The following is an 18,323-nucleotide window of genomic DNA, read 5'->3' as shown; positions in this document are numbered from 1 at the left end:
GCTCCCACCACAAGCGCCACGAGAAGATCCACCGCGGCGACGGGACCCTCGTGGCCTTCTGAGGACGGCGGGGGGCTGCGGCGGTGCCGGGGCAGGTGCCGGTGTTGGCGCTGACCCCCCCCCCCCCCCCCCCCAATCCGGGGACACCCGCACCGTTTTCCACCCGCACCGTTTTCCACCCGCACCGTTTTCCACCCGCAGCCGTTTTCCACCCGTGGGGGTTTCCCCACCGGTGCCGGGGGTCTCGTCACCCCCAACCGGCTGCGGTTCCCTGGCCCGGTGTTGGTGCCACCGTGGCGGGTATGGGGGTCCCTGAGGTGGAGACCCCCCCCCATCCCGTCCCATCGCTCCCCGTGGGAATAAATCCCGCTGGAAAACCAGCCCCGGCTCGTCTCTGCCAGAGCCAACGTGCCGCGGCACCGGTAGCTCCGGCCGCATCCGGGTCGGCTGCTCCCCGTCCCCAGAGACCCCTAAGTGAGGATTTGGGGGGGGGGGGTCAGAGCAGCATGGACCCCCCCCACCCTGCCGCAAGAGGAGGGTCCTTTGGGCTGAGACCCCCGGGGTGAGGCCCCTTCCCGGGGGGTGTTTGTGGATGGGGATGCTGGGATGGGGGGGGGCACCGTGCAGCGCCCCGACGTGGGAATCGGGGTGCACAATGGGGGGGGGGCGACAATGGCGGGGGGGGACCCCCCCACCAATTCCCCCCCCCCTGCACAGCTCCGGGGAGCCCTGGGATGCCCTGCGGGGGGGGTGGGGGGGGCCGGGACCCCCACGAGCGGCTGCCTGGGGGAGATCAGGGCAATGTCGGGTTTTGGGGGGGGGGGCTCGAGTGTCGGGGGGGGCTCTGGAGGCCGGAGCGGGGGAGGATGTCGGGGTTTTGAGCTTCCTGGGTCACTTCTGCCTCCATTGCCGGGGGGCTTGCCGCGTGGTGCCCGACCCCCCCCCCTGCATCCGTCCGTCCGTCCGGCGCCCGGGCAGTCGGCCGCTGTGCCACCAGCACCAGCCCCGGGTGGGGTGGGGGGACCCAAATATTCAGACCCCCCCCCAGCTCTGTCGGGACAAACGTGCTCAGACGGGGGGGGGGGTCTCGCTCCGAGTGGCCCCCGGGGCCCTTTCCAGCAGATTTAACTGAAACCCCCCGTTTTCTACCCAATTTGCTGCGGGGCCGGGGGCTCCCACTCTGGGGGGGGGGCAGTGGTGAATGTGTGTGTCCCCCCCCCCCAACCTCTATTAGCGATAACGGTGATAATTCCGTTGATAATAACGTGCAGCGGCGCCGCCGAAGCAACTTGGGCTGGTTTTTCTGGGGGAAAAAAAAAAAAAAAAAGGCATTCCCATTCATAAAAATCCCCAAATTTAATAAAATCTTGAATAAAATATTGTCTTTTCCTTTATTTTTTGTGTTGGAGTCGGAGGTTCGGGTGTTTTCGGAGCTGGGGGAGGTGCGGCGTGCTGCCGGTGAGCGCGGACGGTTGGGACTGATCCCCCCCCCCCACCTCGTGGGCCTGGGGGGGGGGGTCAGGACGAAGTGGGGTTCCCCCCCTCAGGGGTTTTGGGGTGAAGTTTTCCAGATTTTGTGGCATGTTCTGCCCCAGGGCTGGGACCGCAGCTGTGTGCCCAGTTCAGGGTTTGGTCTGGGACAGCACAGAGTTTGCTGGGGATGCTGCGGGGTCTGGGGGGGTCTTGGGGGGGGTCTCGGGGGGGGGGGACGGGGCACTAAGGGTGGGAAACAGCCCCGGGGCCGCCCACCCCCCCCCGGGCCGTATCTCAGCCCATCCCAGGGATTTTGGTGCTTTTGCGGCGCGATTCGGCGGAGCATCCACTGGACCCACGGAGACGGGCGTCTCGGGTGGACGGGGGGGGGCATTGTCTTGGGGGAGGGGGGGCAGGGACAGGGGGCCGTGCCCCGCGCCCCCCTCCCTCTCCTGGGACCGCTCCTGGCTCAGCCGTGTCGGGATGTAGTGGCCAACGGGCCGGCAGCTTCCTGCCAAAATCCTGCCAGAGCCCAAAAAAAGGGAGCGGTGGGACCCCCCCACTCGCAGCCCCCCCCCGGGGTTACCCTATATGACCCCCCCATATAGAGAGGGATGTACACACACACGGGCGCCTGTTGGTGTGGGTGCTCACCGAGGGGGGATCTGCAGGATGGGGGGGATCTGCAGGATGGGGGGGGATTTGCAAGATGGGGGGGGGATCTGCAGGATGGGGAGGGATCTGCAGGATGGGGGGGATTTCCAGGATGGGGGGGGATCTGCAGGGGGGGGGGATTTGCAGGATGGGGGGGATTTCCAGGATGGGGGGGGATCTGCAGGATGGGGGGGATTTGCAGGATGGGGGGGGATCTGCAGGATAGGGGGGGATTTGCAGGATGGGGGGGATTTCCAGGATGGGGGGGGATCTGCAGGATGGGGGCGGGGATTTGCAGGATGGGGGGATCTGTGGGATGGGGGGGATTTCCAGGATGGGGGGGGGATTTGCAGGATGGGGGGGATTTCCAGGATGGGGGGGGGATCTGCAGGATGGGGGGGGATTTGCAGGATGGGGGGGGATTTGCAGGATGGGGGGGGGATCTGCAGGATGGGGGGGGATTTGCAGGATGGGGAGGGACCTGCAGGATGGGGGGGGATTTGCAGGATGGGGGGGGATCTGCAGGATGGGGGGGGATTTGCAGGATGGGGGGGGATCTGCAGGATGGGGGGGATTTCCAGGATGGGGGGGGGATCTGCAGGATGGGGGGGATTTGCAGGATGGGGGGGGATCTGCAGGATGGGGGGGATTTGCAGGATGGGGGGGGATCTGCAGGATGGGGGGGGATTTGCAGGATGGGGGGGATTTCCAGGATGGGGGGGGATCTGCAGGATGGGGGCGGGGATTTGCAGGATGGGGGGGGATCTGCAGGATGGGGGGGGATTTGCAGGATGGGGGGGGGGGATTTGCAGGATGGGGGGGATTGCAGGATGGGGGGGGGGATCTGCAGGATGGGGGGGGGATTGCAGGATGGGGGGGGATCTGCAGGATGGGGGGGGATCTGCAGGATGGGGGGGATTTGCAGGATGGGGGGGATTTCCAGGGGGGGGGGGGATTTGGCAGGATGGAGGGATCTGTGGGATGGGGGGATTGCAGGATGGGGGGGGGATTTGCAGGATGGGGGGGAATTGCAGGATCGGGGGGGGGATCAGCACCGGCGGGCGGCTCCGGCAGCTGCTCCGGTCGAGCTCGGCGGGAAGCGGCGGAGCGGGGCGCGCGGGCAGGGCAGGAACGATGCGAGCCGGGAGCAGAAGTAAGAATTATTATTTTTTGGGTTTTTTTTGACCCGTTCTACAGCGAAACCGCGCGAGGCGGCGGGCGGCAAGAATGAGGCGCCGCCATGCCTCGGCGGGCACGGGCGCGCTCGGGTCCGAGCGCTTCATCCCCGCGGCAAAAAGGCAAGCGGGAAAGTGGCCTGGAGGGGGGGTCTCAGACCCCGGTCTTGGGAGTCTCGGACCCCGACTCGCCCATCCTGGGGGTCTCCACGGCAAGACGGACCCTGAGCCGCCTCCGCCGCCAGCTCCAGCGTGGCATCACGCTTCTACCGACCATCTACTACCCGACCGCTACGGCCCTCGCCAACCCCACGCAATCCACCTACCCGCCTCGCCACTCAGCCCTACTACGCCTCGTCCACCGGCCCCTCTCGGCGCGTGCCCTGCCCCGGCATCGCCGAGCCCCCCCCCAACTAGCAGGGCTGGGGGGTAGGGCCAGAGGGGCAGGAGGGAGACGAGGTTCTGCCTGGCATGGGTTCGCTGGTGCCGCTTGTGGTGGGAGCTGCGGCTGAAGCTCTTGCTGCAGTAGGCGCAGGCGTAGGGCTTCTCGCGGTGTGGATGCGCCGGTGCTGGGTGAGGGTGGACTTGTCGGTGAAGCTCTTGCCGCAGTCGGCGCAGCCGTAGGCTTCTCGCCGGTGTGGATGCGCTGGTGGCGGATGAGGTTGGAGCTGACGTTGAAGCGCTTGCCGCAGTGGGGGCAGGCGTAGGGCTTCTCGCCGGTGTGGATGCGCATGTGCTTCACCAGATCGAGTTTTGGCTGAAGCTCTGCCAGCAACTCGGCGCACGTGTTGGGGATGGCGGGCGGCGGCGGCGGCGGCTTCTCCCCGCGCCGGCGCCGTCCCGCCGCTGCCGCTTCGCCGGGGGGCTGGCGGGGGGCTGCTTGGGGCGGCCGAAGCTCTTGCCGCAGTCGACGCATTGTAGGGCTTCTGGCTCGGGGGGCGCGGGGTGGGGTTGGCGGCGGCGGCGGCACCCACCTCTGCCGCAGTCCCGACAACTCTGCGGGCTGCCGGTGCCGCCGGCGTGGGCGCGCGGTGCCGCAGCAGGTTGGCGCTGAGGCCGAAGCTCTTGCCGCAGTCGAGGCAAGCGAAGGGCTTCTGGCCACCGTGGCTACGCCGGTGGGCCAGCAGCGCCGCGCTCTGCGCGAAGCTCTTGCCGCACTCCACGCAGATGTGGGGTGCTCGCCGGCGGACGCCCGCTGCCGCACCACCGTCTCCTTGCGCTTCCGGACCCGCGCCCGCGGCCGCCCGCATCGGGGTCCCGACGTCAGGGGGGGGCGGCTGCCCTCCGCCCGGCCTTGGCCCCTCGGGGTCGGCTGTGCTGGGCTGGGGGGTCGCCGATCCTCTGCAGCGCTTCGGTGACATGGCGGGAGGGCTCCCCCCGGGCCGGGGCGGGGGGGGGGGGTCCCCACCTGCGGCGAGAAGGGGAGAAGAAGCCAAAGTGAGTCGCTCCCGCGAAGCGCCGCGCCGGGGGGTCGCCACCCTGCGGGACCACCGAGCGGGTTGGAGCGCTGGCAGCCCGGTGGGACCGGGGCCGGGCTGAAGGGGGCGAGCCCCCCCCCCCATCCCGCCCCTCCCGGGGGCGCCGGTCGGCGGCTTCGCCGAGCCCCGGTGCCGCCCGATGCCGCCCCGATGCCAGGGCGGGCTGGGAAGTGCCCGGGGGAGATGTCGCGACTCGACTGGGGCGCGACTGGTCGCTCGGCTTCGCGCAGCTCTCCCCACCCGCCCCAGCACCCCGCCACCCCCCGCCCATCACCGTCCCCTCCGGCCCGGCCCCGACGCCATCAGCCGGAGCCGGTCCGGGACCCCGGGACCCCCACACCGGTACCTGCGGGAACAACCCGGGCCGGCGGCGGCGGCTGCGGCTCCTGCCCGACCCCGGCCCCGACCCGGCCCCGCCCCGGCCCGGCCCCCGCGCCCCCCGCTGCCGTCCGGGCGCTGCCGCGGCCTCGCCGGTGCCGGGCGGACAATGGAGGCGGCGGCGGCGGCGCTGACCCAGGAAGTTCAACCCCCGGGGGCTGCTCGGAGGAGGCGGCGGCGAGAGGAGGACCCCGGCCCCAGCCCCGCCTCGGCCCCCCGCCCCCCAGCCCCCCCCCGACCCCCGACCCCAGCCCCATCCCCGATCCCCCCGGCTGCTGCCACCTCGCACCCCGGGGACCCCCCGGGGCCCCCCGACCGCTGCCGTCGCTGCTCACCGGGACGGGGCCGTGCTGCCCGGCCCCCGCCTCGGGGACCCCCCGGGGGAGGGGCCGCGCTCGGTGACGACCCCGCGGCGGGACCCCCGGACCTGGCCGGCGGTGCCGGGGTCCCGCGGGGCTGGCACCCCCGGGCTGGGGGCGCGTCCCGCAGGGCCACGGTGCCCCAAGCGGCGTCGGACCCCACCTCAAGGTGTTAGACCCCCCCCCAAGGCGTTAGACCCCCCTCCTCAAGGGTTAGACCCCCCCCCAAGGCGTTAGACCCCTCCTCAAGGCGTCAGACCCCCCTCAAGGCGTTAGACCCCCCTCAAGGCGTTAGACCCCCCTCAAGGTGTTAGACCCCCCCAAGGCGTTAGACCCCCCCTCAAGGCATCAGATATCCCCCTCAAGGCGTTAGACCCCCCTCAAGGTGTTAGACCCCCCCAAGGCGTTAGACCCCCCTCCTCAAGGCGTCAGCCCCCCAAGGCATCAGATATCCCCCTCAAGGCGTTAGACCCCCTCCTCAAGGTGTTAGACCCCCCCCCCAAGGCGTTAGACCCTCCTCCTCAAGGCGTCAGACCCCCCTCAAGGCGTTAGACCCCCCTCAAGGCATCAGACCCCCCCCTCAAGGTGTTAGACCCCCCCAAGGCGTTAGACCTCCCTCCTCAAGGCTTAGACCCCCCTCAAGGCGTTAGACCCCCCCTCAAGGTGTTAGACCCCCCTCCTCAAGGCGTCAGACCCCCCCCAAGGTGTTAGACCCCCCCCTCAAGGCGTTAGACCCCCCTCCTCAAAGCGTCAGACCCCCCTCAAGGCATCAGACCCCCCCCTCAAGGTGTTAGACCCCCTCAAGGCGTTAGACCCCCTCCAAGGCGTCAGCCCCCCCCTCAAGGCGTCAGACCCCCCTCAAGGCATTAGACCCCCCCTCAAGGCGTCAGACCCCCCCGGAACACAGAGGCACAGGGCGGCTCGGAAACCACAACTCTTTACTATGGGGGGGGGGGAGACGGGGGGGGACCGGCACACCGAAACCAGGCACCCACCGCGGCGGCTCCGACAGCCCCAAATTAACGGCCGCCGAATTAACGAGCTACGGGACCCTTCGTGCTCATGCAGGGGGGGGGACGCCGCGCCACCCGCCTCCGCGCTGGGGTCCCCCCCCCCCAAATCCCCCGGTGAAACACGGGCGAACGGCTCGGCTCACCGAACGGTGCCGCAACGCGGACGCGGCGCGGCACGACGGCGGCGCAGGGCGTCCCGACCCCTCTGCCCCACGCCAGGGAGGGGGCCACGGCTGCCCGCCAGCCTGGGCATCCCGCAGCACCGGGCAGGATTGGGCTGAGGAATCCCGGTGGGCAACGGTGCCGGTGCCGCGTCCCTGTTTGGCGACGGAGAAGCCAAACGTCCCTCGAGTCCATCCCTTTTCCACCGGTGCCCGCTCGGGCGCAGGAGGGGGCTCGGTTGCCCGCGAGCTCGGCTGGGAGCCCCCCAAGCCCGAAAGCAGCAGGGCAGCGGAGCGTCGGCGGGCGCCTACGCCAGGTGGACGCTGGTGCCGGATGAGCGCCGAGCTGACGCCGAAGCTCTTGCCGCAGTGGCCGCACTGGTAGGGCTTCTCGCCGGTGTGGGTGCGCAGGTGGGTGATGAGCGACGAGCTCTGCTTGAAGCTCTTGCCGCACTGGGGGCACTGGTAGGGGGTCTCGCCGGTGTGGATGCGCTGGTGCCGGAGGAGCGCCGAGCTCTCGAAGAAGCTCTTGCCGCAGCCGGCGCACTGGTAGGGCTTCTCCGGTGTGGTGCGCCGGTGCTTGAGGAACGCCGAGCTGTAGCTGAAGCTCTTGCGCAGTCGGGGCACTGGTAGGGCCGCTCGCCCCGGTGGGTCCGCTGGTGCGTGTTGAGGTTGGAGCTGCGGTTGAAGCTCTTGCCGCACTGGGAGCACTGGTAGGGCCGCTCGCCGGTGTGGATGCGCTGGTGGACCACCAGGTCGGAGCTCCAGCTGAAGCTCTTCCCGCACTGGGCGCAGGGGTAGGGCCGCTGGCCGGCGTGCAGCCGCTGGTGCTTGGCAGGTCCGAGCTCTGGCCGAAGCTCTTGCCGCAGTCGGGCACCGGTAGGGCCGGTGCCCGCTGTGGATGCGCTGGTGGGCGTTGCGGTTCGAGCTGCTGGCGAAGCTCTTCCCGCACTCCTGGCACTTGTAGGGCTTCTCCCCGGTGTGCTGCCGCTGGTGGACCAGTAGCTCGACCGCCGCGAGAAGCTCTTCTCGCACTGCCCGCAGGATTTCGGCACGGCCGCCCGCCGCGCCCGCCGCCCCCCGCGGATGCCGGATGCCGCCCGCCGCCGCGGGGCAACGCCGGATGCTCCTCGGGGGGGCACCGGGGGTCCCAGGGGAGCCGCCGTGGCCTGGCAGGCGTCCCCCAGCACGGGGCTCTGGGCGATGCCCTCCGCGGTGCCACGGGACAGGATGGCATCCAGCTCCGCCGGCTCGGGGCCGTCCGGCTTGGGACCCTCCTCCTCGTTCTCGCTGCCCGTGCCGTCATCTGCCGGGGCAGAGAGAGACGGCGCTGCCAGGCGGCACAGAAGGGGGGGGGGCAACTTCCAGAACCCACCGAGCGCCGATCCCGGAGCAGAGGGCGAGGAAGCTGTTCCCGATGCCATCCGCCACCCGCCGGCTCGGGATGCTCCCGCGCCGGCAGCTGGCACCCCCGGCCCGTCTGGGCGGCGTCGCGGCTCACCTGCGGTGCCACCCGGAGGATCTCCCATTCCTTGGAGTCGTTCGGGTCCGGCACCCCCAGCTCCTCCTCCAGTTCCAGCCGGGAGATGACGTTGGGCTTCGGAACTGGGAAGTCTGGTCCGGATCAAGGGGGAAAGCGGATACATACGTGTGCGCGGGGCACGTATGTCGGTGGGCACGTATGTACGCGTGCGGGTAGGGATGTGCCCCCTCCCTCTCCATCTACCCACGCGCTTTTTAACGGAATCACGGCATTTGGCACCCAGGAAGCAGCTGGCAGGGAAAAGCAACAAAGGGCACTGCCAGCCGGCAGGTAACCGCGCTCCCGGCGTCTCCTGCCTTCCCAGGAGGGATGTGCCACCCCAGTGCCACCTTCCTCTGCACCCAACGCCTTAAACCAAACAAACTCCCACCAAAACCGCTCCTGCCTTCCCCCCGCGCCCACCGGCTAAACAGCGCGTGCCGCGTTCGCCGAGAGGGCTGGCGAAGCCGATGGCAGGCGCTCGGCGCCGCGGTGCCAACGGTGGTGCCAATGCTCAGCCCCAACGGCAGGTGCTCATCCCACTGTGCCAATGGTGGTGCCAATGGTAGGTGCTCAGCCCCAGGTGCCAATGGCGGTGCCAATGGCGGTGCCAATGGCGGGTGCTCATCCCCGCGGTGCCAATGGTGGTGCCAATGGCGGTGCCAATGCCGGGTGCTCATCCCCGCGGTGCCAATGGTGGTGCCAATGGCGGTGCCAATGGCGGGTGCTCATCCCCGTGGTGCCAATGGTGGTGCCAATGGCAGGTGCTCAGCCCACAGTGCCAATGGTGGTGCCAATGGCGGTGCCAATGGGGGGTGCTCATCCCCGTGGTGCCAATGGCGGTGCCAATGGCGGGTGCTCAGCCCCACGGTGCCAATGGTGGTGCCAATGGCGGTGCCAATGGGGGGTGCTCATCCCCGTGGTGCCAATGGCGGTGCCAATGGGGATGCTCAGCCCCACGGTGCCAATGGTGGTGCCAATGGCGGTGCCAATGGCGGGTGCTCATCCCCGCGGTGCCAATGGTGGTGCCAATGGCGGTGCCAATGGCGGGTGCTCAGCCCCACGGTGCCAATGGTGGTGCCAATGGCGGTGCCAATGGGGGGTGCTCATCCGCGGTGCCAATGGCGGGTGCCAACGGCAGGCGCTCATCCCCGCGGCGCCGGCGTGCCGGCTTTTGTTCTCGCCGTGCCCGCGGGACGCCTCGCCTTCGGCGGCGCAGCGGTTTTCGGGCGGCGAAGCCCGGCGCGTGGCGGGCGTGCGGTGGCACGCGGCGGGCGCGTGGCGGCGCGCGGGCGAGGACGCCGGCCTTACCCAGCAGCATCATGGCCTCGTAGCTCTCCTGCATGGCGCCGCCGCCGCCCGTGCCCACCGGTCCTGCCTGGCAGCACCTGCGAGAGAGGCAGAGGGGGGCTCGGGGGGGGCACCCCGGCGCGGGCACCGAGCGGCTGCGCCCCCCGCTCTTACCGGGGGGGGGGGGGGAACCGGGGCGGCTGCTCGGGGAGATGTTTGGGGGGGGGGGGGGGTGCCCGGCGGTGCTGGAGCTGGGGCACTCGCCGGCTCGGTGCCCCCTCCGGTGCCCCCCGGTAGCGCGGCCCCGCGCCGCTGCGGGATGCTCGGGGACGCGCCGCCGCCGCCGCGGCTGCTCCGCCCGCGCCCCGGATGGAGCAGCCGCCGCTGACCGGGAAGTTCCGCCCCCGCCGCCACCGTCACCGGCCCGGGGGGGGGGGCACGGAGCGGGGCGGGGGCGCTTCACCCCCCTCGCCCTCCCGCCATCCCCGTTCCCGTCCCGGTGCCGCTCCCGCACCTCCGGGGCTCCCCCCACCCTGCGCACGGCGGGCGCAGCCCGGGGGCGGGGGGGGTCCCGCTCAGCCCCCTCGGGGGGTGGGCACGGGGGAGCTGCTGGCTGCCAGCGGAGACCCCCCCTCTGGGGTACCGGGAGAGGGGTGGGTGCCCGCTGCGTGCCCGGCCGGACCCAGGGAGCCCCATCCGGCAGCCGCCCCCCCTCCAGCCGCACGGCGAAGCCCCCACCCCCCCAGGACCCCCGTTCAGCCTCAGGGACGTGGTGGGGTGGCAGCGCGGTGGGAGATGCCACCGATGCCCAAACTCGGAGCCCGGCTGAGCGCCCGCGGTGCCCCATCCTCTGCCTCCAGCCCTTTTCCGGGGTGAAAACCCCAATTCCATCGTTTTCCCCACCAACAGCTCCGGGCTGGCACCCCCTGGCACAGCTGCCACTCGGCAGGGTGGGCTCGGGAGGGAACGGGCAACGGTGCCCCGGCGCTGGAGGGAGCATCTTGGGCAACGCTCGGCCCCGAACCACCCCCGCCTCCCGTGCCGCCGCGGTGGGCTCTGCTGCAGGATGGCGGGTTTTATTGCCGAGCGCCGCGCAGGGAGGGCACCGCGGTGCCAGGGTCGTGGCGGGCACGGCACGGCTCGGCTGTCAGAGGGACTTGCCGTGCCGCAGGCGCCAGGGTGATGACGTTGGAGCTCTGGGTGAAGCCCCTGCCGCAGTCCAGGCACACGTAGGGCCGCTCACCGGTGTGCACCCGCTGGTGGGCACTGAGGTGGGCGAACTGGCTGTACCCCGGCCGCACTCCCCGCAGCGGTACGGCTTCTCGGGCAGGTGCGTGCGCCGGTGCGCAGCAGGTAGGAGCCGGTGGCGAAGCTCTTGGCACAGTCGGGGCAGGCGAAGGGCTTCTCGGCGCGGTGCGTGCGCCGGTGCTTGGCCAGCAGCGAGCTGTCGGCGAAAGCCTTGCCGCACGCCGGGCACGGGTACGGCCGCTCGCCGGTGTGGGCACGCCGGTGGGCGAGCAGGTGGGAGCTCTGCCCGAAGCGGTGCCCGCACTCCGGGCAGGCGTAGGGCCGCTCGCCCGCGTGGCCGCGGCGGTGGGCGCGCAGGGCGGAGAGCAGGCGGAAGCTCTTGCCGCACGCCTCGCAGGTGTTGGGGTGCGGCGGTGCCACCCGGTGGTGCCACCGCCGCCGTCCTGCTCCGCTCCTGCGCCGATCGCCGGCCGGGCTCTCCTCCCGTCGCTCACCTGCGGGGAGACGGGCGATGGGTGATGGGGAGAGGGGGGCGGCGGGCACGGCGGGCACAGCATCCCGGCCGCGGGTGGCATCCTGCCACACGCTGCCGCCGCCCGCTCTCCGAGCCCGGTGCCATCCCGGTACCTGCCCCGGCGTCTTCCCGGCTCACTCCCACCTCGGGGCTGCGGGCACCCGGGTCCATGTGCGGCCGGAGCCCCCGTGCCCTGGGGAGAAGAGAAGCACAGGGGCTGTGAGATGGGGGCACGGGGGGGCACGGGGGGCACCGGCCGCCAAGGACCCCACCCGAGGAGCCCCTTGGCATCACCCCCCGCCCCTCCGAGCCCTTCCCACGGCCTCGCTGGCGCCAGAGCCCCCGCTGCGACCCCCCGCCAGGATTCCCTGAAGAAAGCGGCTCCACTCCGAGCCCCCCCAGCTCCGCTCCAAGCCCCCCAGTTCCGTTCCGAACCCCCCAGCTCCGCTCCGAGCCCCCCACTATGCTCCGAGCCCCCCAGCTCTGCTCCGAGCCCCTCGACTCCGCTCTGAGCCCCCCAGCTCCACTCTGAGCCCCCCAGCTCCGCTCCGAGCCCCCCCAGCTCCACTCCGAACCCCCACTATGCTCCGAGCCCCCCCGGCTCTGCTCTGAGCCCCCAGCTCCGCTCCGAGCCCCCCCAGCTCTGCTCCGAGCCCCCTCGGCTCTGCTCCAAGCCCCCCCTGTTCCACTCCGAGCCCCCCCACTCCACTCCGAGCCCCCCAGCTCCGCTCCGAGCCCCCCCACTCCACTCCGAGCCCCCCCCAGCTCTGCTCCGAGCCCCCCAGTTCCACTCCGAGCCCTCAGCTCCGCTCCAGGCCCCCCCAGTTCCGTTCCGAACCCCCCAGCTCCGCTCCGAGCCCCCCAGCTCCACTCCGAGCCCCCACTATGCTCCGAGCCCCCCGGCTCTGCTCTGAGACCCCAGCTCCGCTCCGAGCCCTCCCAATTCCACTCCGAGCCCCCCCAGCTCCACTCCGAGCCCCCACTATGCTCCGAGCCCCCCAGCTCTGCTCTGAGCCCCCAGCTCCGCTCCGAGCCCCCCAGCTCTGCTCCGAGACCCCTCGGCTCTGCTCCAAGCCCCCCCTGTTCCACTCCGAGCCCCCCAGCTCCACTCTGAGCCCCCACTATGCTCCGAGCCCCCAGCTCTGCTCTGAGCCCCCAGCTCCACTCCGAGCCCTCCCAATTCACTCCGAGCCCCCCCAGCTCCACTCCGAGCCCCCACTATGCTCCGAGCCCCCCCAGCTCCACTCCGAGCCCCCACTTTGCTCCGAGCCCCCCCGGCTCTGCTCTGAGCCCCCAGCTCCGCTCCGAGCCCCCCAGCTCCACTCCGAGCCCCCCCCCGGACCCATTTTGTTTTGCCCTTTACAGCTGTTCCAGCTGCTCCAGCGCGACTCCGTGCCGGGGCGGGTTCGCAGGGGTTTGTGGGTGGGTTTTTTTTCGGTTTTGGGTTTTTTTGGGTTTTTTTTCAGCCCTACTCTCCGTTTTCCGTCCGTTAGGGCCCGTTTGTGTCCGCCGCGGGAGCGGCGAGAGGAAACCCCCGGAATCCGGGTGCCCGGGCGCTGCTGCGGGGGTCGCGGGGCTCTGTGGGCTCTATAGGGTTCTATAGAGCTCTATAGGGCTCTGTGGGGCTCTGTACGGTTCTATAGAGCTCTGTAGGGCTCTGTGGGCTCTATAGGATTCTATAGAGCTCTATAGGGCTCTGTGGGGCTCTGTGGTGCTATAGGGTCTATAGAGCTCTGTAGAGCTCTGTGGGGCTCTATGGGGCTACAGGGTTCTATAGAGCTCTGTGGGGCTCTATAGGATTCTATAGAGTTCTATAGGGCTCTGTGGGGCTCTACAGGGTTCTATAGAGCTCTATAGGGCTCTATGGGGCTCTGTGGGGCTCTGTGGGGCTCTATAAGGCGCTATAGGGCTCTGTGGGGCTCTGTAGGGCTCTACAGGGTTCTGTAGAGCTCTGTGGGGCTCTATAGGGCTCTATCAGGCTCTTTAGGGCTCTGTGGGGCTCTATAGGGTTCTATAGAGCTCTGTAGGGCTCTGTGGGGCTCTATAGGGCTCTGTGGGGCTCTATAGGGGTCTATAGAGCTCTATAGGGCTCTGTGGGGCTCTATAGGGGTCTGTGGGGCTCTACAGAGCTGTGTAGGGCTCTGTAGGGCCTATAGAGCTGTGTAGAGCCCCCACATAGGGCTCTGTGGGGCTCTGTAGGGCTCTGTGGTGCTCTACAGGGCTCTGTGGGGTTCTATAGAGCTCTGTGGGGCTCTGTAGGGCTCTATCGGGCTCTATAGGGCTCTATAGGGCTTTAGGAAGCTCTGTAGGGCTCTGTAGTGCTCTGTAGGGCTTTACGAAGCCCTGTAGGGCTCTGTAGGGCTTTAGGAAGCTCTGTAGGGCTCTGTAGGGCTCTGTAGGGCTTTATGAAGCCCTGTAGGGCTCTGTAGGGCTCTGTAAGGCTTTACAAAGAGCTTCATAAAGCCTACAGAGCTTCGTAAAGCCCTACAGAGCCCTACAGAGCCCTACAGAGCTTCAAAAAGCCCTACAGAGCCCTACAGAGCCCTACAGAGCTTCCTAAAGCCCTACAGAGCCCTACAAAGCTCTACAGAAGCTCTACAGAAGCCCTACAAAGCCCTACAGAGCCCTACAGAGCTTCATAAAGCCCTACAGAGCCCTACAGAGCTCTACAGAAGCCTTACAAAGCCCTACAGAGCCCTACAGAGCCCTACAGGGCTTCGCAAAGCCCTACAGAGCGCTACAGAGTATCATAAAGCCCTACAGAGCCATATAGAGCCCTGCAGAGCCCTACAGCGCCCTACAGGGCTTCGTAAAGCCCTACAGGGCCCTACATCTGATACTGGGTGAAGGGAACACCACTCTTTGGGGCTGCAAGGTGGGACGTCACCAACGCGGTACCTTCGCTGATGGAAAGCTCACAGGTGGCAAAGCTGCTCCTGAGCCTCAACTCTTTCCTCTCTTCTCTCAACAGTTGATGTTTGAAGCCTCCATGATGTATATCAATAACAATAATTTAAAAAATTCCATGATTTTCTCCTCCGTGTCTTTCCCTTTGGTTGGGACCACCAGGGGACAGGAGAGCAGAGGGGACGCGGCTTCCACTCCCACCCCTCTTGAACCTGACATCCAGAAGCAGCAAATCATGAGACAGAGACGAACGTTACAGCGTGTAAATTTTTTTTTTTTTGCTTCATCTAAAATCATAAGAGAGAGGAGGAGTCGAGCCAACGTGAGGTGCTGGGGCAGATGTTGCTCCATGTATCAGCCATGGATGCTCCAATTTGGGGATGACCATTTGGGACACCAACCTACAGAGATGCTCAACCCTTTGGCATCACTGAGAGTGGAAAGAGGCCAGAGAGGCCAACTAGGACTTCAGGAGACAGAAGTCCTCCAAAGTGCTGGAAACAGGGACGTTGGGGTCATAAAACTTGTGTTTGGGTAAGAAGGGAGATCTTCAGGGACACAACGTGATCTGGGACCCTTCGCTCCACACCAGGAACCAGGGGGATCTGCTGGCCTTTGAACGAGGCCGCTGGGAAAGTGAAGATCAGGGCCTCTTGTCAGCATCAAAAAATGCCACCTGACCCTTTTCATAGTCCAGGGAGACCCGTACCCTTCTGGGGACCTGGATCTTATAGCGGGATACGCTCGAGGGAGGTGAGAGCCCAAAACTGACCATCGCAGAGACCCATAGACCAGAGCTCCATTTCAGGGCTCACAGTGGTCTCTTCCCTCCTCTTCAGGGACTCCCTGGCCACCCACAGCCCAGGAGCCTTTGGGTGTCACCTCCACCCCAGCAGCATCTTCCCGAGGTGATGCCCTGGCATCCCAGCACGCAAGGATCGGTGCCAAACCCCTTGCAGACGGGTCCTGCTGAGCTTCTTCCCACCTCACGCTCCTCCCGTCCGCCGACACGACGAGCTGGGGGTGAGCCGTGGATGGATCCAAGGTCACCTTCACTGCAAGGGGGCAGAGAGTAGAGCATCAAAGGAAGCCAAACCATTTCCTGATGGAAATGGGGCCGAGTGGGGAGGTCCTGTAGCACCATCCCATTGTTTGGGATGCTCTGAAGGGCAGATGGTTTCTTGCTTCCCCATCCCACAGGTGAGCATCAGAAGAAGCTTCCCAAGGGAGCAAGAGAACAAGCTCAGGGCAGACGACTAGGAGACGTCACCCTTTATTTTTTTGTGCCCAACACGTGAATTTCATCCCAGAACATACTGATGTGAGGGGCAGAGCCGGTCTTCACGCAGCTTAGTGGCTCCGTTGAAAGAAGTGGATCCACCAAGATGCTACGGTGAAGATTCCCCAACTCCTTGAAATATTTTTGCCTCCCCTCCCACCCATCGTTTCGTTCGGACGCAGCAGCGCCTTTCCCCAGGATGACCCTCCAACTCATGGCCCGTCCCAGGTTGGGTTCAGCCTTCCCTTGGTCCTTCCCACTCCCTCACCTCCAGGAGATGTGGACTTACTCTTTTCAGGCAGCTCGAACATCAGGATGTCTAGAAGAGGGGAGAAGAGGGACACGAATGGATATGACACAGGTCTTGGCACCGGCACAAGAACCAAGAGGTGGTCTGCCACACCAAGGTCACCACATTTAATGGCAATAAAATATAATGATACTCCGAGTAAATAAATATAATTTATGCTTGTCCAGGTGTTTTTCCATCTCCCCAACCCCAGCCCGTGCTCAATACCTTGGAAGCTCCTCAGAGCCTCTTCTAGAGCAGTGTTTTTCTCCCTGAAGCCATGATTTCTTCTCCAGCTCTGGAAGAAGCAATGGGGCCGCTGGAAGTCTCCTTTTCAAACCTAGAGAAGGAGCGTGGAACGAAGAGGTGAGGATGCATCTCCTCAGAAGGGACCAAGAAATTTTTTGGGAATGCCCATAGCTCAGAGGAGCTGGTGCAGCTTCAATAAACCTGATGGCACGTTTCAACCGTGGGTAGAGACATCTTTGCTCAGAGATCTGTCCACAAAGCCAGATGTTTGGCCTCTGGGTGAGGCCAAACACAAGGTCCAACCCCTCCTTCCCAGCCTGAGGTGAGAGGAGAAGCTCAGGAAGGTCCATACCTGCTCAAGGTGCCTCTGATGTCCTGGAAGGGAGAGAGGGAAGAGGGGGGAAAAAAAAAAATCAGTGAATGGGTCTTAGTAGCCAAACATCTACTGAAACACCACCTGCATGGAGGTGGCTTTGGAGCAGAGCACAGCATGGGTTTGGCTGCATCGTGGTGATACCCAGAGCCAGAAAACAGCCTGGACCCAGGCGGTGGTGACCTGGCTCCATCCCCATCTCCCTCACCTGCAGAAATTTACTTGCTGGTTCCTGACACTTCTCCTCCATCTCCTGGATCGTGGCGTCCCAGGCGAGAGATCTCCTTCGTCAGGCTGGTGACGTTTTCCTCCTGCGTTTTCTCAACGTCCTTCTCCAGGTCCCCAGCTGAGCCAGAAGATGACGGGCATGGTCCTCCAGGAAGAGACGCAGCCCTTCGAACTTGGAGAACACCCTCTGCCTCTCGGCTTCGATCTTCTCCTGCGAGGAGGGGACACAAGAAGGGGAGAGGAGCTGGAGAAGGACGTGGCAAAGTCCACACGTGTCTATCTATCATATCTTTGCATCCAGCAGCTCTTCAGGCTCCACCTTTTTTGTTTTTTTTTTCCTATAATGCCATGAAAAGTCAAGCAGCGTTTGGTTTGGTACCTGGAAAGGGACCCCAGCCCCAGGGCAGAGCAGGACCACCTCCCCACACAGCATCTCATCTAAAGCCAGAAGAGAGATATCCAGACCACCCTCCTCCATCCCTCCTTATTAAAAACCCAATCGTTTACCAAATATTCCCAACTTTTCCTCATTTCAGCCTCTCGAAACTCCAGGAGTTTGTCTCTGTCTTCCTTCAGGGCTTGTAAATGAGTCTGGATTTGTCCCTGGGGGGAGGAAAAAAAAAATAAAGATCTCATATCTCTGGAAATTGAGACAAAAAATATAATATACTCTGGGGAGAGGATTGCACCGGGCACAGCTCCAGAGCTTCTCCTGGTGCCCCTCTTGATCCAGAAGGATCCTGAGCTTAAGATCTGGGAATGCTTTAATGCAAAATTCTTTTAACGGAACGGTTTTAGATAGAAATAAATGCCATGTAGTGGAAAAATCTTTCTGCACCAGCATTGGATCCTCCCTCAGGGCTGGTTTAACTCACTGATGCAGCAAGACAAACACCCCATTTTTTTTATTGACCTGTGCTCCTGCTGGTTTGGAGAACATCTTGGGATCAGCGGATGAGCCGCCTGCACCAGGCAAAAGCTGGAATTTTACAGCGGGGAAGAGAGGATTAAGATCTGAACCCCTTCATCTTCAGAGCATCAGGTTCTCGGAGGAGAACTGAGACAGCAGAAGCACCGGTGCGTGGTCGACACCGTCATTTTGAAACGGGTCGGATCGCTATGGGGAAGAGCGGAGGAGGCAAAAATAAAAAATAGAGTGGGACATTACTGCCTTGGGTGGGGGGCTTGGTGGTAACGTGCTACGGGGGGAACATCAAGCCCTGATGGTCCTGGTTTGGCTCCTAGCGCACGTCTAGATGGAAAAAAGAAATTAAACATCTCCTCTACCTTGTATTCCTGGACAGCATCCTGCACGGGGAGCATCGTGTGAGACCGGTGCGCTCGGGACTCGCGGCAGATCACGCAGATGAAGGCTTCGTCGTCTTTGCAGAAGACCTTCAGAGGCTCCTGGTGCTTCTGGCATCCTTCTTCCTCCACCGTCTCCCCCCTCGTTGCCTTCAGACTCAACCTCTTGGCTATTTCCAGCACCCTCGCCAGCTCTCGGCTGGGCCGAAAGTTTCTCTCCGACGCCGTCTCCCGGCACTGTGGGCACGAGAAATCCGTCGTGGACCACTCCCAGCAGCGGGTGATGCACGCCCGGCAGAAGTTGTGCCCGCAGTGGATGGAGACGGGGTCTCGGAAATACTCCAGGCAGATGGGGCAGCAGGCTTCGCTGGGGAGCTGCGCCGTGGGGCTCGGCTCAGCCATGGGGGCCACCCCCCCGGTACGAGATG

The 18,323-nt window shown here is 65.7% G+C and overlaps 2 protein-coding genes across 2 annotated transcripts in view; both read right to left on the bottom strand.

Annotated features, from left to right (window-relative positions):
* Positions 1-3,593: 3,593 nt before the first annotated feature.
* The window catches only part of LOC147525730 (uncharacterized), a gene marked incomplete at its 5' end in the record, with an annotated part of 93,034 nt that continues 78,304 nt past the window's right edge, over positions 3,594-18,323 (bottom strand). The window contains 14 exon segments of the mRNA XM_086631046.1: positions 3,594-3,853; positions 3,856-3,924; positions 3,927-4,067; positions 4,277-4,333; positions 4,336-4,497; positions 7,015-7,305; positions 7,308-7,528; positions 7,530-7,698; positions 7,701-7,997; positions 8,123-8,305; positions 9,525-9,601; positions 10,665-10,794; positions 10,797-10,850; positions 10,853-11,156. Of these exon segments, the coding sequence (XP_086487172.1) occupies positions 3,594-3,853; positions 3,856-3,924; positions 3,927-4,067; positions 4,277-4,333; positions 4,336-4,497; positions 7,015-7,305; positions 7,308-7,528; positions 7,530-7,698; positions 7,701-7,997; positions 8,123-8,305; positions 9,525-9,601; positions 10,665-10,794; positions 10,797-10,850; positions 10,853-11,156 (2,415 nt within the window).
* Positions 14,723-18,297, bottom strand: LOC104374165 (E3 ubiquitin-protein ligase TRIM7-like). The gene is given in 16 exon segments (XM_086631048.1): positions 14,723-14,774; positions 14,776-14,821; positions 14,824-14,903; positions 14,905-15,024; positions 15,026-15,061; positions 15,063-15,129; positions 15,132-15,227; positions 15,741-15,770; positions 15,969-16,067; positions 16,293-16,306; positions 16,342-16,364; positions 16,571-16,630; positions 16,632-16,705; positions 16,708-16,801; positions 17,098-17,193; positions 17,878-18,297. Coding segments are annotated over 16 exon segments (1,407 nt in total).

The sequence above is a fragment of the Tauraco erythrolophus genome, unplaced genomic scaffold, assembly GCF_009769465.1.
Source record: "Tauraco erythrolophus isolate bTauEry1 unplaced genomic scaffold, bTauEry1.pri scaffold_76_arrow_ctg1, whole genome shotgun sequence".
NCBI classification, from domain to species: Eukaryota; Metazoa; Chordata; class Aves; order Musophagiformes; family Musophagidae; genus Tauraco; species Tauraco erythrolophus.
This window is presented reverse-complemented; position numbering and strand designations above follow the sequence as displayed.